We start from the raw sequence: 18,963 nt of genomic DNA, 5'->3' as shown, positions 1-18,963 counted from the left end.
AAATGCTATTTGAGATTTTCAGGTTCTAAAAAAATCTAGAAAAAGATTTGATAAATGTACGTACGGCATGCAGTTAACTTATCCATAGATATCAAACAGCTTGTATTGTTGTGTGATTAATAAGGTTGCAAGCTCTGTTGAACGTCTTGTTTATCAATCCTAAAATAACTATTATCAACATTTCTATATTAACAATGGATCACAATAACTTCAGGACTCCAGCTCTGCTTTAAAGCTTAACAGCATAAAGCTTAATCTTTTGGTTTCGTCTCACCCATTATGTTTCTATTTCATTTTCAGCTGTATAAGGAAGGTTTTTGCTTTTAAAAAACCTACAAAACCATACACATCCTGCTCAGCACCAAACCTCAAACAGACACAGAACACTGTGGAGCACGTAGCAGGTAAAGAGACAGGTATTTGAAGAAGAAAGTAGAAGCTAACAAACAGGCATAAACAAGAAAGTATTGGTCTCAGATTCTTCTTCAGGTGGTCACGACTTCAAATGAATATTAATGTTGCTCTGCATCTGCTGGAAGTGTAAAACAGCAACTTCGAAAACAACCTTTGTGCTCCAGTACAACTAAACAGCCCAAATATGTTTTGAAAGAGACATATTTGTGCCTGGGTGGCACAGTGGGACAGCGGTGAGTACGATCGCGTCAGAGCTGGTAAGTTCAAATCGTGACCTCGGATCTTTCTGCATGGAGTTTGCATGTTCTCACTGTGCCTGAGTGGGTTTTCTCCAGGTTCTCCAGCTTCCTCCCACAGTCCAAAAACATGCTGAGGTTAATTGGTGATTCTAAATTGTCTGTAGATGTGAGTGTGTTTGGTTGTCAGTGTCTCTGTAGCCCTGTGACAGACTGGTGACCTGTCCATGTTGTGTCCTGCCTTCGTTCTAAGTCAGCTGGGATAGACTCCAGCCCCCGATCCTACAGAGGATTAAGTGGCATATAGTTAATGGATGGATGGATGCTTCTTGTTGAGAGGTAAGATAGAGGAAAGAGGCAAGATATAGTAAAGAAATGGGAAAGGTTTCCTTTTTGGACCATTATTCTTGGACTTAAGTTTTAGTGTGACCTCAGTTTATCCTCACTGCTTTCCTAGGTTTGGTGTCAAAGTTATGTGGTTAGTGTTCATAAAATATCACACTTTGGTTGACTCTTCCACAGCTACATGGTACAAACTGGATTAAATTTAGGCAGCACAATTACTTTGGTAGGTTTAGGGAAATTGCACAGCTTGGTTAAAATACGACCCTTTCACAACACGTTTGAGCCCTCTTTATTTTCTGGGTTATCAGGTTGTTTTGCAGTGCAGTTGTGATATGTGACAAACAAACGTAGGTTAGTTGTATGGGAACTTCAGATTTGTGAGCTAAAACCTGCTATCATTTTAAAAGGTAACAACACAGTGCGTCAGTGTTGAGTTTACAGCTTGTTTCCATTTATGTCCCCAAGTGGCAACGAAATCACTTACTGAAGGTTTATAGCACTTGAGCAGATCTTAAAGGAAAACACAAGCGTCAACCAGTGGTTACTCAACACAGTAATTGCTGAGATCTGAGAACTCAGTAACACTACAAAAAGGACTCGCGACTGAGAAACAAACACAAGCTGCCCGGCAAACCACAGGTTACAAACAAGTCAACAGTTTTGCCAAATTAGCTGGCACTTTATTTGGAAGTAAAACTGAAAATGAGCTCAACTGAAATATCTAAGGGGACATAACTACAGCTATTATGGCGTGCTGTGGTCGATTTCTACAGTTAAGTAAAAGACGATGATTTTTCTCTTCACCAGCTTTTTGTCTCACTGATGTATGACCTCGATTTTTAGTTATATTTTTGCCAGATTATCTATATTACACTCATGGGGGACTATTATGTTGTAGAGCCTGCTGCATGCTGTTTCACTCTTTAGCTTTTGCTCTGTATGTGCAGTCCTGTAATGTTTATGTCTGTAAGTCTCTGCTTTGACATCACTAAAGTTGAGTGATGCTGTTACTGGATGTCAATAGTGATTGCGGTCTTGATCTTACGTTGCAGGCTCTCTCTTTCATTCTCTTCAGACCCACCCTTCAGCACCTTATGTCCCCAGTGCTGCATGCCGGTGTGTTTAGCAGGGGAGCAGGGCTGGCTGGGGAAAAGGTTAGCAGGGTTATATCTGTTTATCGGTACACAGGTGAGCTCTGGGGCTCTGGGTCGTCTGGACAACGCATTGGCCAACACTCCCTTGTCTGGCAACAGCAAAACACACACAAGCACTCATCTACACATGTGCAAAAGCATCCTACAGCATCCACTGAGCTCACAAGTGAGCAGTCTGTTCATTTTCTGTACACACAAACACACTGCTCTCCAACCGTTCCACTGCTAATCAAGTCCTCCTAATTACAGAGGCTCATATGCCCCAAAGTTGACAGTTGCTGATTTAACTGCTTTTAAGTTTTGGTTAATGTGATTTTAGGCAGGGCCTGCTTGAAATTTTCCAGCTGTCATTTGTCAGCATCCCCAAATTGCATGAGACTCTTTCTAAACAGCAGCAGTAGTGTGCCATGCGCTCTGGTTGTTGCTAGGTTACAATACTGGGATGCTGCTGGCTAAGTGGCTGCGGGATCATCGGCGGACTCTCTGCATGGAGGGCTGACAGCAGGTCCTCTGGACCATTTGGCAACTCGCAAGTCAGATGCTCTTGAAATCCCACATCTGGTGGCAAGCCCATACAAATCAAGATCAAAGAGTTGGCTTTGAGATCGGCCCTGTCTGTCAACCTTCCTGCCGCTCTCCTGTCGAGTTTCATTTTCATTTCTCGCCCTTTTCCACGGCACCGCTCTGCCTCCACGTTGTCCTCTGCCTGCATTGTTTTCCATCCTTTGCTTTCTCTCTGTTGTTGCTGTCTTGTCTCTCTCTCCCCCCTGCGGCGAGGTAATCAAGCCCTGTTGTGAGTGTTTAAGCATTGGAGCAGACGTACGTTGAATTATTCTTGGAACTTAATATTTTGTCTGGGAGGAGAGAGCCAGTCTCTGTACCACATGCTGGGTAATGGCCACGCACACATGAACGCAACACAGAGCGGCTCGCACGCGCACACACCCCCACACACAGTTTGTCAGCCGGTGAGTCAGAAAGATGTCAGTCACGTTGATCTCACGCTGACAGAGTTACAGGTAACAGAGTGATAGGACCTGACAGACAGCTCTCAGTGTATGCTATGAGATACTGCTCACTGTGTACACTGATGCAGAGTAAACAGTCTGCATAAGCAAAGTACCAGGCGGCATGATCGAGTACATGATGAAAGAATGCACACATGCAGCATCCACTCACACACAAAAAAATTACATCTAACATCCTCAAAGTTAAACAAGTGAACCACAAAGAAGAACAGACAATGTAAGAACTCATCTCCTGCTAATTCCCTGCTGTCTTCAGCTCCCTCACATCTCTCCTCTCCCCCACGTTGCTTCATTTATTTTTTTTCCCACTCTCCTACTCTCTCCTTATCTATCTCTTCTATTCCTGCTCTCCATTCTGCCTTGAGCTCGCCTTTATCAGTGCTTCTCTCTCCTTTTTTCTCTTCTTTTTTTCCTCTTTTCTGTCACTGTGAACTTAAACTCTCTGCGGAACCAGAAGCTGATATCACACAGTCGCAGACTCGCTTTAATCTCTCGCTCGCACAAACGCACTGTCACACGCGCACACACACCTGGGTGGCCATTATTATGTACAAAGCTTGGCTACTGCATTACTGCCATACCTATTAGTGCCACGCTTCTCTCTAACACCACACCTCCAGATTTCTTTCATTTTTATCAGCTCCATCCAATACTCACTCAAGTGATGTCATCATTTGAGGCAATTTATCAGATTTTGTGCAGCTTCTGAAGCCTCACATGGACTTCAACTTTCTTCACAAATTTAGTAGTGTTCCCCCAGAGCTGTGAATACACTTTGATGTCCGTGATGAAAATCAGTGGAGTTCCCCTTTAAAAAATCCAATTTAGAAGAATAGCTCTGGTACTGACAGTCTTGTTATCTATAATACACTGAATGATAACCTCATCATTATTTTGTCAAACTTTGTATTAAGCATTCGGTGCTGGGATAGCGCTGCACTTCCAAGCAGAGCTGATATAAATTAGCCAATTAAATCAGTAGTGTCCACTCTCACTTGACACGTGGTTTATTGGTCAGCAGCTGACAGACCAAGCAGGCAGCCGAGCTGAGAAAGAAGCAAGCACTGGAGGGGCTGAAAAAAATCATCTGATACACGTGAGTCATTGAAATTTGGATGAAGGATTGTGCAGATGTTTGTCTCAAAAACGTTAATGAAAATGCTAACACATCCAACCACTATATTGTCCATCGTGGCCCAAAAATCCCTGTGAGCTTCAAGTGCAGCAGCTGAATGAATATTCAGCACAGCAGGGAACACAGACACCAAACAACACTTCTATTTGTAGCCAGAACAAAGGCAATACAGCATGTTCGCCTTCTTGGCAAAAACAATAACAACAACAACAAAAACACTGGATTAATAAGGTCAACTGGACTTATTAAACCAACGGATGATCAGATAAAGTTTTTCTACAAGCATCAGTTAATCCTCTTAAAGTTCTTGCCAATCATCAGCTCACCTATGATTCTGCTCAAACACTGTGAAACTACTTTTTTCTACACCACAGCGAGTTGTAATGTTGGAGTAATTCAGCCACATGTGTTCTGAAACTGAGAAGTGATTCTGAAGAGGAAGAATATCATCAAAAGCTCCATTCTGCAAGTTTACTTTATTGCATATGAAACAAAAGAAGTCTAAATTGGACATAAGGACATGCTGACACGCTGGATGACTAAAGCAGAGTGGTGCTGCTGCTGGATGTGAACGTGATAATGGTTCTGATCTCATGCTGTCAATCTTTCCACATCATTCTGTAACACCTTTCACCCCCAGTGCTACAGATGTTGACTGCATATTTTAGTCATGGTGTGTCTTCTAACGTATAAAAACAACATGTGTGCATATCAGCAAGGTAAAAAAATACCTGCAGGAGAGGGATTCGATCAAAATATTTAAAAAGGTAAAGTAAATAAGCAATAAAGTAATATTTTGCCTTTTATCTATTTGTAGAGAGGTATTTTTCTATCTTGTTCAGCCAAAACTTCCACAAGATTACTTTGGCAGTTTGGTCTTTTTACATCCTTAACAGCATTTCACTTCATTTAAAAGGACACAACACAGCTTAATCCCAGCAAGACTTGTCCAGGTGAGTGTTATTAGATAACACTGTCGGCTTCTAAAGTACGACAAATTGGTGACTTCTACTTTCAAAACTTTTTTTTTGGAAAGATTGAGTCTCTCAGATTCAAATACTTGCTCTTTTTTGTGTTTAATTTATTATTAATTTATACCTGTAAGTTTTGAACTGTTGTTTGAACAAAACAAATAGTCTGAAGATACGTATCACTTTGGGCTCTTGTAATAATCACATTGTGCTAATGTACTATTGACTAAACAGCTAATGACTGAAACACAACGACTATAATAATTTAAGTACATTTTAATGGTTTTACATGCCAGAGTGATATTTTTATTAGATTTAAAGATCAGGAAAATATCCACATAAAGAGACTGTATGCTTCATTGTGAAGTTGCTAGAGCTACTGAAGTGAAATTTAATGTCTGGAATAAAACAGTGATAAATGCTGTTCAGCTCTTCTTATCAATGCCATGTACTGATGCTAACCGTAGACTGTATATAAAGTCTGTGATGCTAATCACACTCACATGTTGGTGTTTTAGATGAAGGGAAACCTGAAGAAGGATTTTTCACCTGTAATACCTTGAAACGTGTTTCTTGTCATGTTTATTCTAGACTTTCATCACATTTTAAACGCTACAGTGGAGTGAAATTGCCATTTATTTTGTTATAAATGGAACACAGTAAATGACATTATTGTGGATACACACACGTTTCTGATGGTGTTTGATTTTGCACTGAAAAGGGAAACTGATCTACTTAAAGTCGTCTCCAAGAAAAAACAGTTAATAACCGTCAACAGTATAACATAACTCCATTGAATTCTCTTTCTTATTATTTTCTATTTCTGAAGTTTTTTAACCTTTATATTTCATGGGAAACCCAACTGTGATGACTGCTCTTTTCAGCCACATCCTACTTCATGTAACTCTAACTCACACTTGGACACAGTCCAGTAGCACCACACGAGCAGCCTCGCTGGAGCTGCTAAAAGTCACACAAACACACTTTATACTCACATTTTGCCGGAAGGCCGTAGCCGCAGGTGATCTTGGCTTCTCCCGTCTCACAACCGTGGAGGGAAGCGCACTCCTTTTTCAGCAAAGGACCTGCAGCGCGGTGGATCGCTCCGTCCACTGGAAAAGAGACGACAGGAGATTTAGAGAGTTGGCCTACTTATGTGAATCCCCTGCAATCTGACTACTTACAGGAGTCGAAATGTTGTTTGAAGTCCAGCAGACACATTTACTAGAGTCAAAGCTTAGTGTTAAAAGGACCTGGATAATGTCAGCATTAGTGGTGAACGGCTGAATTTGCTGTCTTCTGCTGGTTGCTCACTTTTCGCTCCAAATCCAGCTTTTTTTCCCCTTGTAATAAGTCAAAGCATCTGTCTCTCTGTATGTCAGTCTATTTAATGAATTTTAGGGCTATTGCCTTAGTTAATTACTTCATTTAATGTGTTATTAAGGACTCAGCTGACTTTGACTTTTTGGTCAATTAGTCTTTATTAATTAAATTTTCATAAATCTACATAATATTCAGAAATGTGTATCTATCTTTGATCCCCACCACATCTAAAGACCGTGACTATGTTCATTTCCAGGAGAGCAATGATGCAGCAAAAGCAATTTTACAGCTGTGCCAATTACAGTTTCAGTCAGAATCTTTGCACTCTTGCAGTCGGATACATTTCCTCAAAGTTAATATTTATACAGTCTTGGTCTGAACAGCTTTATTATTAATATTCTTGTCATTATGGACTCAAGAAAGCAGCGTTTAACTTTATCTAAATCATATTTGAAACAAGAAGACAATGTAGAAACAAGATAATTTACCTTCAACAAGAAAGTTTCTACCCTGAATAACTCTTCAAAGCCAATATAGTTAACTAATTTATATATATATATATATATATATATATATATATATATATATATATATATAGTAAAAGAGAATAACAGGAATTATGAAGAAATAGACTTTTTGTGATTCCATTTGATCAGAGAGGGTATGTCATGGTCAGCTGGAGACAGTGGAGGTAGGTACAGATTTACAGATCCAAGACTGTCTTCTAAAAATTACACTTACATAATGCTAATTTGCAACAGCCAATTTGTTTCATAATGTTTTTTTTCATCATAATGAAAACCCTTTTTAAGTACTTTAAGGTGTTTCATGTCCTCATTTGAAGATTGGCAGAGGAGAAATGAAAGGAAATGAAGGAACAAAGGGGATTGGACATGACGTAGTTCAATGAGGGACAGGCTTTGCTTTTCTAACCTAAGTCACCAGAGCACCCACATGACATATTTCTAATGAGAGTGTCTGCAAAATGTCCACTGACTATAGATTTCATTTGATTTCCATAAAACATCTGGCTTTGCAATACAATATCCAGAACTAAAGAATGACTAATGTCACAGCCCTTGATTAAGCTGAAGTTACATTAAAAATACACTGTAGCTGGAGATTATTCACAGGGATCCTGTTCTCAGACAAACGTGGCTTTAAATGTAGCTTATTTCCCCATCGCTGGCATCGCTGTCTGGAGAGTATTGTGCATTGTTGCTGCAAAGATCATTCATTAGCCTTGAACCACAGAAAAATTGATGTCGGCTGTTAGATTACAGATACACTATGTGTCTCTTTTTCTCCAGTAAACAATTTAAATAAATAGTATTAATGTAGATGTGAAAATACGTCAGAATCAGATATAAATATGGACTAACTGTCTGAGTTGTGTTCATGTTTGCCCAGTCACAAGTGATGCCATGCTTGCTGTGTAATCACACATCAGAGGTCAGCAGTTTATTTCATTTAAGTTATTGGTTTTAGTGGTATTTTTTCCTTTTACGGCATTTTTAAATATATATTATTTTCTATACATGTTGTTTACTTTTCTGTATCTGTATATTAAGCACCTGGTTTGAAAAGGTACTATATAAATAAAACTGTACTAACTGCAGTATAGAACCCTGTGCAATGTCACTTAAATGTCAAATGATTCAAAGTTTATCAACTTATAGCAATTACCTGTATTAAAGAAGTAACATTTAAAAAATATCAACTTAGCTTTGCTAAACTAAAACAAAAAAATCTATGAACAAAATTCTGTACACCTTTCATTATTGAGCATGTAGTTTTGTTTTTTTTACACATCCCATGTTATGCAACTATACTTCTGAAGACAGACTCGATTGTACTCAGCATGGAGGATACTTTTGTTGACAAAATTCTGTCATTCTTCAAAGACTTTTTTTCAGCTACTCTTTGTCAGATGGGTTGGGTTGTTCTCCCTCTCAATTTAAAACACTTCTAGGTGTGATATTCAACGTGACATACTTGGTCACAATTTTCACTTTTTTTCTTCTTTAGAAACTTTTGTGTGATTTTGGTAGTGTACTTTGAATCATTATCATGATAAATGCTCTTTTTCTACAAAGGTCATAGTGTCAACCACTATTTTATTAACAGACAGTCAATGTGCCATTTATACATGTCATCTCACCAACACCTTTTGCACTCATGAAGCCCCATATCATCAGACTCCCACCTCCATGCTTCACTGTCAGGACTATGCATTCACTGTGGTACTTCTGGCCACGTACACAACAAATATCTGGAATCCATCTGAGCTGAACCAGTGTATCTTTACCACCACCATGATTAAATAATGCTCTCTAAATGTTCATTAAGCTGCTTCTCGTGTTATTTAACAAATCTTGCAGTATTGTGTCAAAGTGAACCTGATGTTATTTAATGTCCTTCACGCCGCCTGGAAAGTCATAGAAACTCTGATTTCCACTAATCCACTGCACCAAGTCTGAGGCATTTGCCTCTTTGTTTCAGAGGTAAATTTACAATTCTACAATTTAATTTAGCAGGTGCTTTTATCCAAAGCGACACATCTAAAAGTAGATACAACACAAGCAAGGATCTAGTCTAGAGAAAACAACCTGGACAAGAGCCATAAAACAAGTTCAGGTGTTACAGGACCTTGGTGTCTATTTGCAGCGCAGGAGCCAATAGGAATTTTTATTTTTGCAGTCTGTCAAGTGCAAAGGTTTTCAGAGAAACGCTGGGTCTTTAGTCTTTTCTTAAAGACTGAGAGGGATTCTGCAGATCAGAGTTTAGATTATGAGGTACAGTCACGGAAAAAAATATTAAACCACCCTTGCTTTCTTCAAATTTTTGTTCATTTTAATGCCTGGTACCACTAAAGGTTCCAGGTTTCTAACTTGAGTTATTGACAGGTATGTTCACTTCTGTTGCACTGTGTTTCTAGTTAGATAGCTGCATTTTCTATTTAGTCTTTCAAAATATTTGCTTGTTGAATTGTTTGGAAGATAAAATATCCGTCAATTTGAAAACAGATTTAAGAGATGACACAATTTTGAATCATTTACCATTTAAGTGATATTGCAAAAGCGGGTGTACTCAACAATGCCATTTCTCCACCTAGGTCTGCATATATTTTAAGTATCTTGCCTGTCCTACGTAAACTTTAACGCATGTTGCTTAAAAAGTTGATGAAATGTCATTTTGTTATGACCAATCGCTCAGGGTTTGAGAAATCATTTCGACAACTCCTGGCTTAAACATAAACACCGGGCTCTAGTGTCAAAGTCGTGAGCTTTGTACACGCACCACTGACCCTGGTCACCTCCTTCTGATTTACATGTGGTCCATAATCGCTGCACTCGCTACATTTGAGTAAAAAAAAAAAAGAAACAAAACACTTGCACTCAACACAATCCTGGTAGTAATTATGTCTCCCTCTAAATGTAAACAAACCCAAATGAGGAAAATGCAGTGGAAATAGTTTCCAGGAGAGAGGATTGAAAGACTGCCCATATTTAAATGGTATCGTGTTAGAATGTTAACAACCAGCATCCCAGTAATTTAACCTTCAGCAGCATCTGTCGTCTGGTAAGATCAAGACTCTGCTTTTGTGTTCAAAGAAAACTGGGGTCTAATTTTGGAGTCATTCATAATTAACCCAGAATAAAACACATCTGTCAGGAGTAGGTTTGTCACGGCACTACGAGACTTGTCAGCACTTGGTGAAAATAGTACAGTTACACCCATCCATATGTCACAGCTCAGCATGCTGGCCTGTGGTTCGTCTCTCTGTCTGACTGTATACAGACCAGCTGTTACCGCGGTGTGTTTCGCCAAACCGAGTAGCTCCAGGCAGGGGGTCTGGTGTTATCTGAACGTTATTGTGTTAAGTTGGCATATTGCATGTGGTGCTGAGCTGTAGTGTGCCATGTCATGCTGTGCCATGTTGAACTGGGCTGCACTGTGAGCGAAGCACAAGTGCGAGGGTGTGACAGGCGAGCTCTGAACACTGGCTACCTCCTCAGGCTGCAAAGAAACAACCTCAGATCTGTGAGTGCGTGTGCGTGCGCGAGTGAAATATTGCGAGTGCAGATCCTTGTCAAAGCAAATGTGTTACTGTGCACGCAGTATTTATGTGTGTGTGTTTTTATGTGTACGTGCGGCGTGTGTGATGAGTCCTTGAGGTGACACACACTCACACACTGCACACACTAACTTTGAAGCAGCCCAAGTCTGAAATAGAGAACAAGTGTGATAAGATGGAGAGATGGAAAGGAGAAGGAGGGAGGAAGGGAGGGGAATAAGGGAGAGCAGCAGATGTAAAAATAGTCTGGAGGGAGATAAGAAAACAGGCAAGAAAAAACAGAATCAAAAGAAAAAGAATTGGAAATTGAACTGAAACATTAACCAATAACATCTTTTGTTTTCCTTCATGCTTTACGTTTGATGGATGCATGAATGTGTTTGGGTGGGCATTTGCATTGGAGCATGTGTGCAAACTGGCCTTTTCCCCAGTCCTTATGAGTGGACCACATAGCCTTGAGCTACAACAATGCTTTTTGACCTGACTACCACTCAGTGCTCTCAGTCTCACACGTACGCAGCTGTACTGTGATGCGTGGCTGCAAATACAGCTGAAAAAACCACACAATGTCTATTGCATGCACAACAACACACACAAGAGCCCGATTGCATGGGTGCACATACAGATTTAAATACAGCCAAGATTCAGTAACATATATACTTGCACAGAAAATTGTTTGGAAGACAATAAATACTGGAATTTAATGACATCTGTAAGGTCATGTGACCATAAGATTATCCCGCCAAGTTACCATAATCCACAGAAAATTGATTAGTGTGTTGTTAGTGCAGCCTGATGCATTTGTTGCCTTACATCAGGAGCCTGGCCAGAGGGGCAGTCTAGATTTGACACCCTCAGTGTTAAGGTGGCTGGCTTACGACTGTCATGGATGGATTACTGACCAAGCCTACTGGGTTTAAGCTCCTGATCTGGTGCCTCTATATGAGGTGACTATTAACATTTCTTGTTGCAGAGTCAATCAGACGACAACAGAGAAGCACAAAAGGACCTAAGACAGATGCAAAAATGACTCATGATTGAGAATGAAAATCTTTCGTTGAGTATTCTGGGATTATTTAGATAACCAAAGTCATTTCTGCATTAAAGATTACTATGCAACCATAGTGGAAACATTACAACAGTGTCCATGATGATTTTTCACTTTTAGGTGGTGAACAAGCACAAACTGCAACAACACATCCTGTCCTTTCAGCTGCAAATGAGGTCACGCACTTTCCGGATTTGCTCTTACACAAATTGTGCGGGTAGCTGAAGAAGCCAGGGATTTTCTCATGCTTAAAGGTCGAGTGTGCAGGATTTAAGTGAAGCTATCAGCAGGAATGGAATACAGGAATTGTGGCTTCATTAGTGTATTCTCACCTGTTGTCAATCGCTGTGTTTTCTTTAGCTTAAAGTCAGCCTTTCATATGTACACAACATGATCTCCATGGAGGTCATCATGTTGTGCCACCATGTTTCCACAGTAGTTCAGAAGACAAAACCAAACATTGGTCCTAGATAACAGCTTTTGTGCTTCATTTAAGCACAGCCACTGTAGGTTCTCCTACATACTTGGAAAGACATTCAGTTTCAATTATCTATATCTATCACACCGCTAGATGCCACTAAATCCTGAACACTGGTCCTTTAACTTAACTGTTCCTTGACAAATGTAGATGAGAAGAGTGTGTATAGAATAAACTTTGTCTGGTCACAGCCTGAACCTGATGAATATGGTTATTAAATACTCGTACACCTATTCAGCCTCTCCATGACTCCCACCTCTCTTATGTGAAGAAACTATTCCTCTCACTCTTTCCACTGAAGACAGACCATGTTAGCTTTCTTTCAGACTGTGGCAACTTCTGACTCTGTGGGAGCCGGTGTAATAGCCCAGCATGAGCACTGCACGCTACTGAGTAGATTCAGACACTGTTCTGTCACTTCAATGCAGCCTGAAATATGAAGGGGGGATTCATGAGCAGAGGGGAGTGCAAATGAAAGATGTGTTTGAAGTAAAGCTGCAGCTGCAGTATTTTTTCAGTGCAGACACATACGCAGGTGTATTTGGATGGCCTTCAACCAAGATCATCAATATTATCCATTACTTCCACAATATCAGTGGAGTCCATCTGGTCATGCTGCAAAAAGCAAAATCACAAAATTAAAATCCATCTTTCTTCATGAAATATTAAACATTTTGAAATTAGTGGAGAAGGTATTGATCTACAATCCTTTCTGCATTGTCACACATAGCTGCTGTGATTTCTGATATGTGTCTTATTTAGCCCTTGTCTTCTTCTGTAATGGTCCAGTGGCATTGACCTCACTGCATCTATAATGTGACTGTGACTTGTGGTTTAAGCATGACAGCTGGAATAGGTGTCAGGTTCTTCGTCCGCCACAGATTGTAATATCTCATCAACAATTGAACAGATTACCGTGACATTTAGCATAAACATTTATGGTCCCTAGAGGGTAACTTCATACAAATACCCATGCCTTACTAAAGATGAAGTGTAATTACAGGGGTGATCCAAGTACTGCCATTAGGGCAAAGCTTCAAATTCTCAGATACTTTGGTTTGTATTAAGTTAATAACATAAATTACTTTTATTTGGTGTACTTTGGTTATTGGAGGGACTGACCAGAATCTCCAGACTACATTTTTGCTCTCCCCATGTGGAATGAAAGGCTGACAGTTTCAAAGTGAGGGACTCATATGCACTCGTGCACTAATAGGCACTAACATGCATCCAGCTGGTGTGACTCCCAAAACATAGAAAGCGAAGATCGGATTACAGATATAGTGTAACCTCATTCTCTGCTAGGAGCACTATTACTCCACAATATATTTACATAGCAAAAAAAATGTTTATTGTTGTATTCATCCATTGTTTATGTTCAAAATGTCATATATAGAACCTTTAAAATGCAGTATGTTGCTCTGTTAATACAAAGTACTGTACATAGTGTAGACACTAATTGTTTCAGGCCATATTGTATGTATGTAAATAGTGTACACAGAGTGAATTCAGACATTGCTTTGTTTTCTGTGATTTTCCACCTGTACCTATAATTATTTAATGCATTGCTTTTGTTAATACCACAAATGCCTTTCACTGTGTAACTAACAAAGTTAGAGTTAATACTGTCAGTACTGATGTATCCCTCATTTAGACAGACAGTTGAATTCCTTACCAAATTAGCATCAGTATGGTGTCAAAGGATACTTGCTGTTTATACTCCACTGACACAGTCAGATGCAAATGGAGCACCTGAGCTACTCAACTATCAGCTATAATTGGCTACACCAAATACCACCAATACACATCAACAGATTATAATGAATTAGTCATGAATTTAATTTATATTGCTAGACACTAAAAAAAATCTTGTAAGAAGTGTCAAACTAATTTCCATATTTAAAAAACTGCGTTCATTATTTAGCCTTCATTACCATACATAATATCACATCAACGCTTTAAGCTGAAGCTCAGTCCTCCAGGGAACGAGAGATTGGGGCAGACAAACAAAAAACAATGCAGCAATGGAGAAACACACAGAGACAGAGAGAGACGAGACGGGAGACTGAAGAGTGCAGTCGGACAAAGAGAAATGGGTTTGGAAGGGGATCAAGTGTAAAAAAACGCTGTGTAGGTGAGGAGAGTGGGTGAGGCTGAAAACAAAAGGGGAAGAGAGGAGAATGGATTAAAAAGGTCCAATGCATGGATGGATACAGGAAGGGCTTAGAAATTCGGATTTTGGCTTCTTTCGACAGGTGACCAGCCAGCTAAGCAGGCGGCTGACCAGTTTAGGTGTTATCACATCTCCCTCACAGGCTTTGTATTGACTGACTCTGGGGGAGAGAGGCAGGGGATGTAGAGAGACTGCGAAGTGATAATTGGCGATATGCTTACCTGGCGAGGAGCCTGCAACCCCCAGCAGGGCACACAAACAAACACAGACACACACAGACACACACACAGACACACCTCCCTGCCTGCAGTGCTATATACCAGGACAAGCTTTACCTCCTGCAAACCCCAACCGCACACCATTAACACACACACACACACACACAGACACACACACACACAGACACACACACACACACACACACACACACACACACACACACACACACACACAGAGTTAGATTGACATTAGAGTAAAACCAATCCTGATGTCTCTCCTATGGAATACTAATGCGGCTGCCCTTGCCAGCTGACCTCTTATAGGCCAAACAGGCTGTCTGTCAAACTAATGGGGTGGAACGCTGGCATATTGCTTTCCCACAATCCCTCACCAGAGCCGGGACACTCATTTACTTCAGTCAGCTTGTTGCCAAGGCAACATTTAGGATGGGTCTGCTGGTGGATGGACGCACAAACATGCACACTGCTTCAACACACAGCTCTATATATGCACTTGTACACACACAAACTTGAAACGTGCATTCACGTACAGATGCGGTGCAACCTGTTAAATGCTGCTATTATGAACTTATCCGCACACACAAACATTATTGTCGCTAGCAGCAGTGAAACGGACAAATTTATGTATGCGACAGACACAGGCAGCGCTGTCTGCATGTGGAAGGTACACTAAGTGCTCTCTGCCTCTCATCTCATCTCCACGCCCCAAAACCAATCTTCCACTCTCTCCTTTCATTCACAATGCATGCTCTCTTCTTCATTTGTTCTCAAAGGCAAGAAGACATGCCTATTCCCCGTCTGCATTTTTTCCCCTCTTCCAGACGAGGAGAAAGCAGAGAGAGGGGCTGCAGACACACAGGGACCACAGCGCTGGATGTCAAACCCTATTCCCGGTTCTTGAGGACTGACTATAGATGTCTGCTCACACAAATTCAGCCTGGCTTTAGAGCTTTGTGAGAAATCCAGTGTGAGAAGACTTTGTTCTTTCTTTTCCTCCCCTAATTCAAAAATGTAAGTCGATGAAATTTTAATTGGGACTGTGCTCATCTATTGTGCACTGGGTCTGGATGTCTTAACACACCTAAACCAATCATATGCAGACCAAGTCTAAATGGCTGGTTCACATCCTGTACACTGCGTCCCTAAAGACCCATAGCAGGATCTCTGATAGCAGCTGCCTGTGAGTGTCTGTCTCTGTTTGATCAGTGTGTTGTTATTATAAAAGTGCAGCATGTCAAAAAGGTGAGGATTTGAATGGATGACAGAATGATAGTATAAAGCTTCAGATTCAGTCATAATTCTCTGAAGATTCATTACTACCATTGTCACACACTTTGAGATTGTCATTTCATCCATCTTTACGGAAAAATATCAGTCGCTTCCACAAAGCATTAGAACAAGCTAGTTGTACTTACAACTTCTGTGGGTCTACTTCAGTTGAAATAGCAGATTTCAGTTTTCAACCTTGAAGATTTGATGTGGTGAAGAGGTTAGGTATCTTATCTCAACAGACTTCCTACGTTTAACTGAGGGATGTGGAGAAATACTTCAATGTGCCGCAGATATCCCAAAGGTACATACAGTGACCTAAAGGAAGACTATGTCCTGGCTATAAACATATGAAAAGCAAAATCACAAATCAGACTAAGATGCATACTGTATATATACATTGTCCACTTTATTATGTACCTGTGTAACTACTCTGTAAATCAAATATCTAATCAGCCAATCAGGTCACAGAGACAAAAAGCATTTAGGAATGAAAACATAGTCATGAGGATGTGGTGAAGTTCAAACAAAGCATCAGAATACAGAACCAAGGTGATTGAAGTGATGGGCTGGTTTGAGTACTTCAGAAACTGCAGATTCACTGGTATTTTCATGCTCAACCATCTCTCTCTCACTGAGAGTGGTTTGAAAAAGAAAAAACATGTAGTGAGTGGCAGTTCTCAAGGTGAAAAATACCTTAATGATGACAGAGGTCAGGGAAGAATTTTCAAACTGGTTCAAGCTGATAGAAAGGCAGCAGTGATTAAAATAAGCACTTGTTACAAACAAGAACATGAACAGCATCTCTGAATGCACAACACGTTGAGCAGATGGGCTGCAGCAGCCGAAGACCACACAGGGTGCCACTTCAGTCAGCTAAAGACAGGAAAGTGAGGCTACAGTGGGCACAGGCTCACCAAATTTGGACAAGAGAAGAGAAACCAGGTGATGAATCTCGGTTTCTGCTGCAACATTCACATGGTATGATCAGCATTTGGGGTAAACAACGCGAAAACATGGATCCATCTGTCTGCTGCATCAACAACTCAGGCTGCTGCTGGGATCACGTGGAGGATATTTTCTTGGCACATTTTGGGCCTCTTTTTAATAACTCTGCATCATTTTAACACCTACCTGAGTATTGTTGCTAACTATGTCCAGCCCTTTATGACCACAATATACCCACTTTTTAATATATACTTGAACATGACAACAAGAACGTGGCCTTGGGTCCAGATTCAAAATAAATGATTAACAAGGTTTAATTTCAGTTCTGCTTATCGTTCTGAAACAGGGCGGCACAGTGGTTCAGTGTCTCACAGCTAGAAGGTACTTGGTTCAAATCTCTGGACAGAATGAAGTTTTCATGTCCTCCCTGTGCCTGTGTTGGTTCTCACTGGGTGCTACAGCTTCCCCCCACAGTGGAAAGACATGCTGAGGTTAACTGGTGATTCTAAGTTTTCGTGAGTGTGCTGGGTTGTCTGTCCCTGTGATGGACTGGTAACCTGTCCAGGCTGAACCCTGCCTTTTGCCATAAGTCAGCTGAGAAAAGGATAAAGTGGTGCACAGCTGATCGATGGTTCCAAAACAAATTTTACTAGTGCTCACATTTAACACAACAGTTGGTCTTCATATACGTCTTAGTAACATTACATGAACAGGGGCTGTATTTGCCTCTCTAACAACAAACATAACACACAGACTCTATATCGTGGCACATCACATCTGAGTAAAGACCATATACTACAGGTTATACCAACACTTACTCTGACTTAGACAGATGTGCGAGAAATATGGAGAAAATACCCACATCCTTCATTTAAATAAAATGAACACCGCAATGTAAAAGTCCTGCTTTTAAAATGTTACTTAAAGACAAGCATGCACTTATAAAATGTATAATATCTCCAGTGACTTACACTATTACAATGTATTATATTCTTAAATTATTATTGCATGAGCATTAATGTAGAAGCAGGATTTTACTGTTGTAAGCCTGACCACCTGCACCTCAAAGAATCACTATCAAAAATTGTCGAACAAAAATCAATCAGCAGAATGGGAACCAGAATGGTTAACATACTAATTAGACCATATCCTACATCTTTGCAATGTGGCAAAAAAATGAGACTCGCATCATGAAAGAGTCGCCCACAGATCTGCAGCAGCTGTGTGATGTCATCGTGTCAGTATGGACTAAAATCTCTAAAGAAAGTTTCTATCACCTTGAATCTACACCACAAAGATTTAAAGCAGTTCTGAAGACAAAGACTGTCCACTACTAGCACCTTGTACCTAAAAAATGGACGGTGAGTCTATACATATATAAACGTGTATATATTGGTACCTGGCTGACTAAATTTCCAAACATCATCAGTTTTCTCTGCATTTAAAAAATCAATCAGAGCATTGAAAAGTTGAAATGACAGATGAGCGCTGCAATAAATAAGCAACGCAGCCACTGGACATAAAAAAAAGGTTAATTTCCTGTCCTTGAATTTGTTGTTGATGCGCTGCCTGAGCTCAGCACTCCTCCAGATTGAAGTGCGAAAACAATGTCGACAGGTGCGCGTTTGATCTAACTGAATGACATTTACCCAGGTACCCTTGAGACCGAGTGGTAAAGCACTGTAAAGACCCTTTGTTGTCTCAGCTCCGATGAAAAAACACAACTCACTAAAGCTGAATGAAGGAACGCTTGGGTTACTCAGCACAGAGTGTGATCCTGGCAAATGGAGATGCATGCTGAATGATTTTTGTGTGTTTATTCCACTCAGCTCTCCTTTTGTCTATCTGTCTATCCCCAGTGATGGCCTCTCAGCCATTATTGGACCTTCACTGCCTTCGTCTTTCTTGTCTTCTCGCTCGAAGCATCATTTCCCTCCCATCTTTCTTGCTTATTCCATTCTTCCCCTTGTCTCTACCCTTACCTCTCTCTAATTAACACCTACTGTAGGCTCTATCTGACTTGGCAAACCCCCAAGGACAGAGCTGGAAAGAGAGACAGCGAGAGGGAAATAAATACAATAAGACATGAGAGAAATCAACTGAGCGGGGAGAGAAACTGGTGCA

General features: G+C 40.4%; 1 protein-coding gene across 3 annotated transcripts in view; it reads right to left on the bottom strand.

Moving 5' to 3' along the window:
- Positions 1–18,963, bottom strand: part of macrod1 (mono-ADP ribosylhydrolase 1) — a 134,838-nt gene that overhangs the window by 37,644 nt on the left and 78,231 nt on the right. For 2 of the 3 annotated variants that reach the window (XM_022203272.2, XM_051954450.1), the window contains exon 5: positions 6,279–6,395. The exons of the other annotated variant lie outside the window; for it this stretch is intronic. In XM_022203272.2, the coding sequence (XP_022058964.2) occupies positions 6,279–6,395 (117 nt within the window). The remainder of the gene's footprint in view (positions 1–6,278; positions 6,396–18,963) is intronic. 3 annotated transcript variants of the gene reach the window in all.

This window comes from Acanthochromis polyacanthus, chromosome 10, assembly GCF_021347895.1.
Source record: "Acanthochromis polyacanthus isolate Apoly-LR-REF ecotype Palm Island chromosome 10, KAUST_Apoly_ChrSc, whole genome shotgun sequence".
NCBI classification, from domain to species: domain Eukaryota; kingdom Metazoa; phylum Chordata; class Actinopteri; family Pomacentridae; genus Acanthochromis; species Acanthochromis polyacanthus.
Note: the sequence above shows the minus strand (reverse complement) of the source record. Positions and strands in the feature narration are given on the sequence as shown.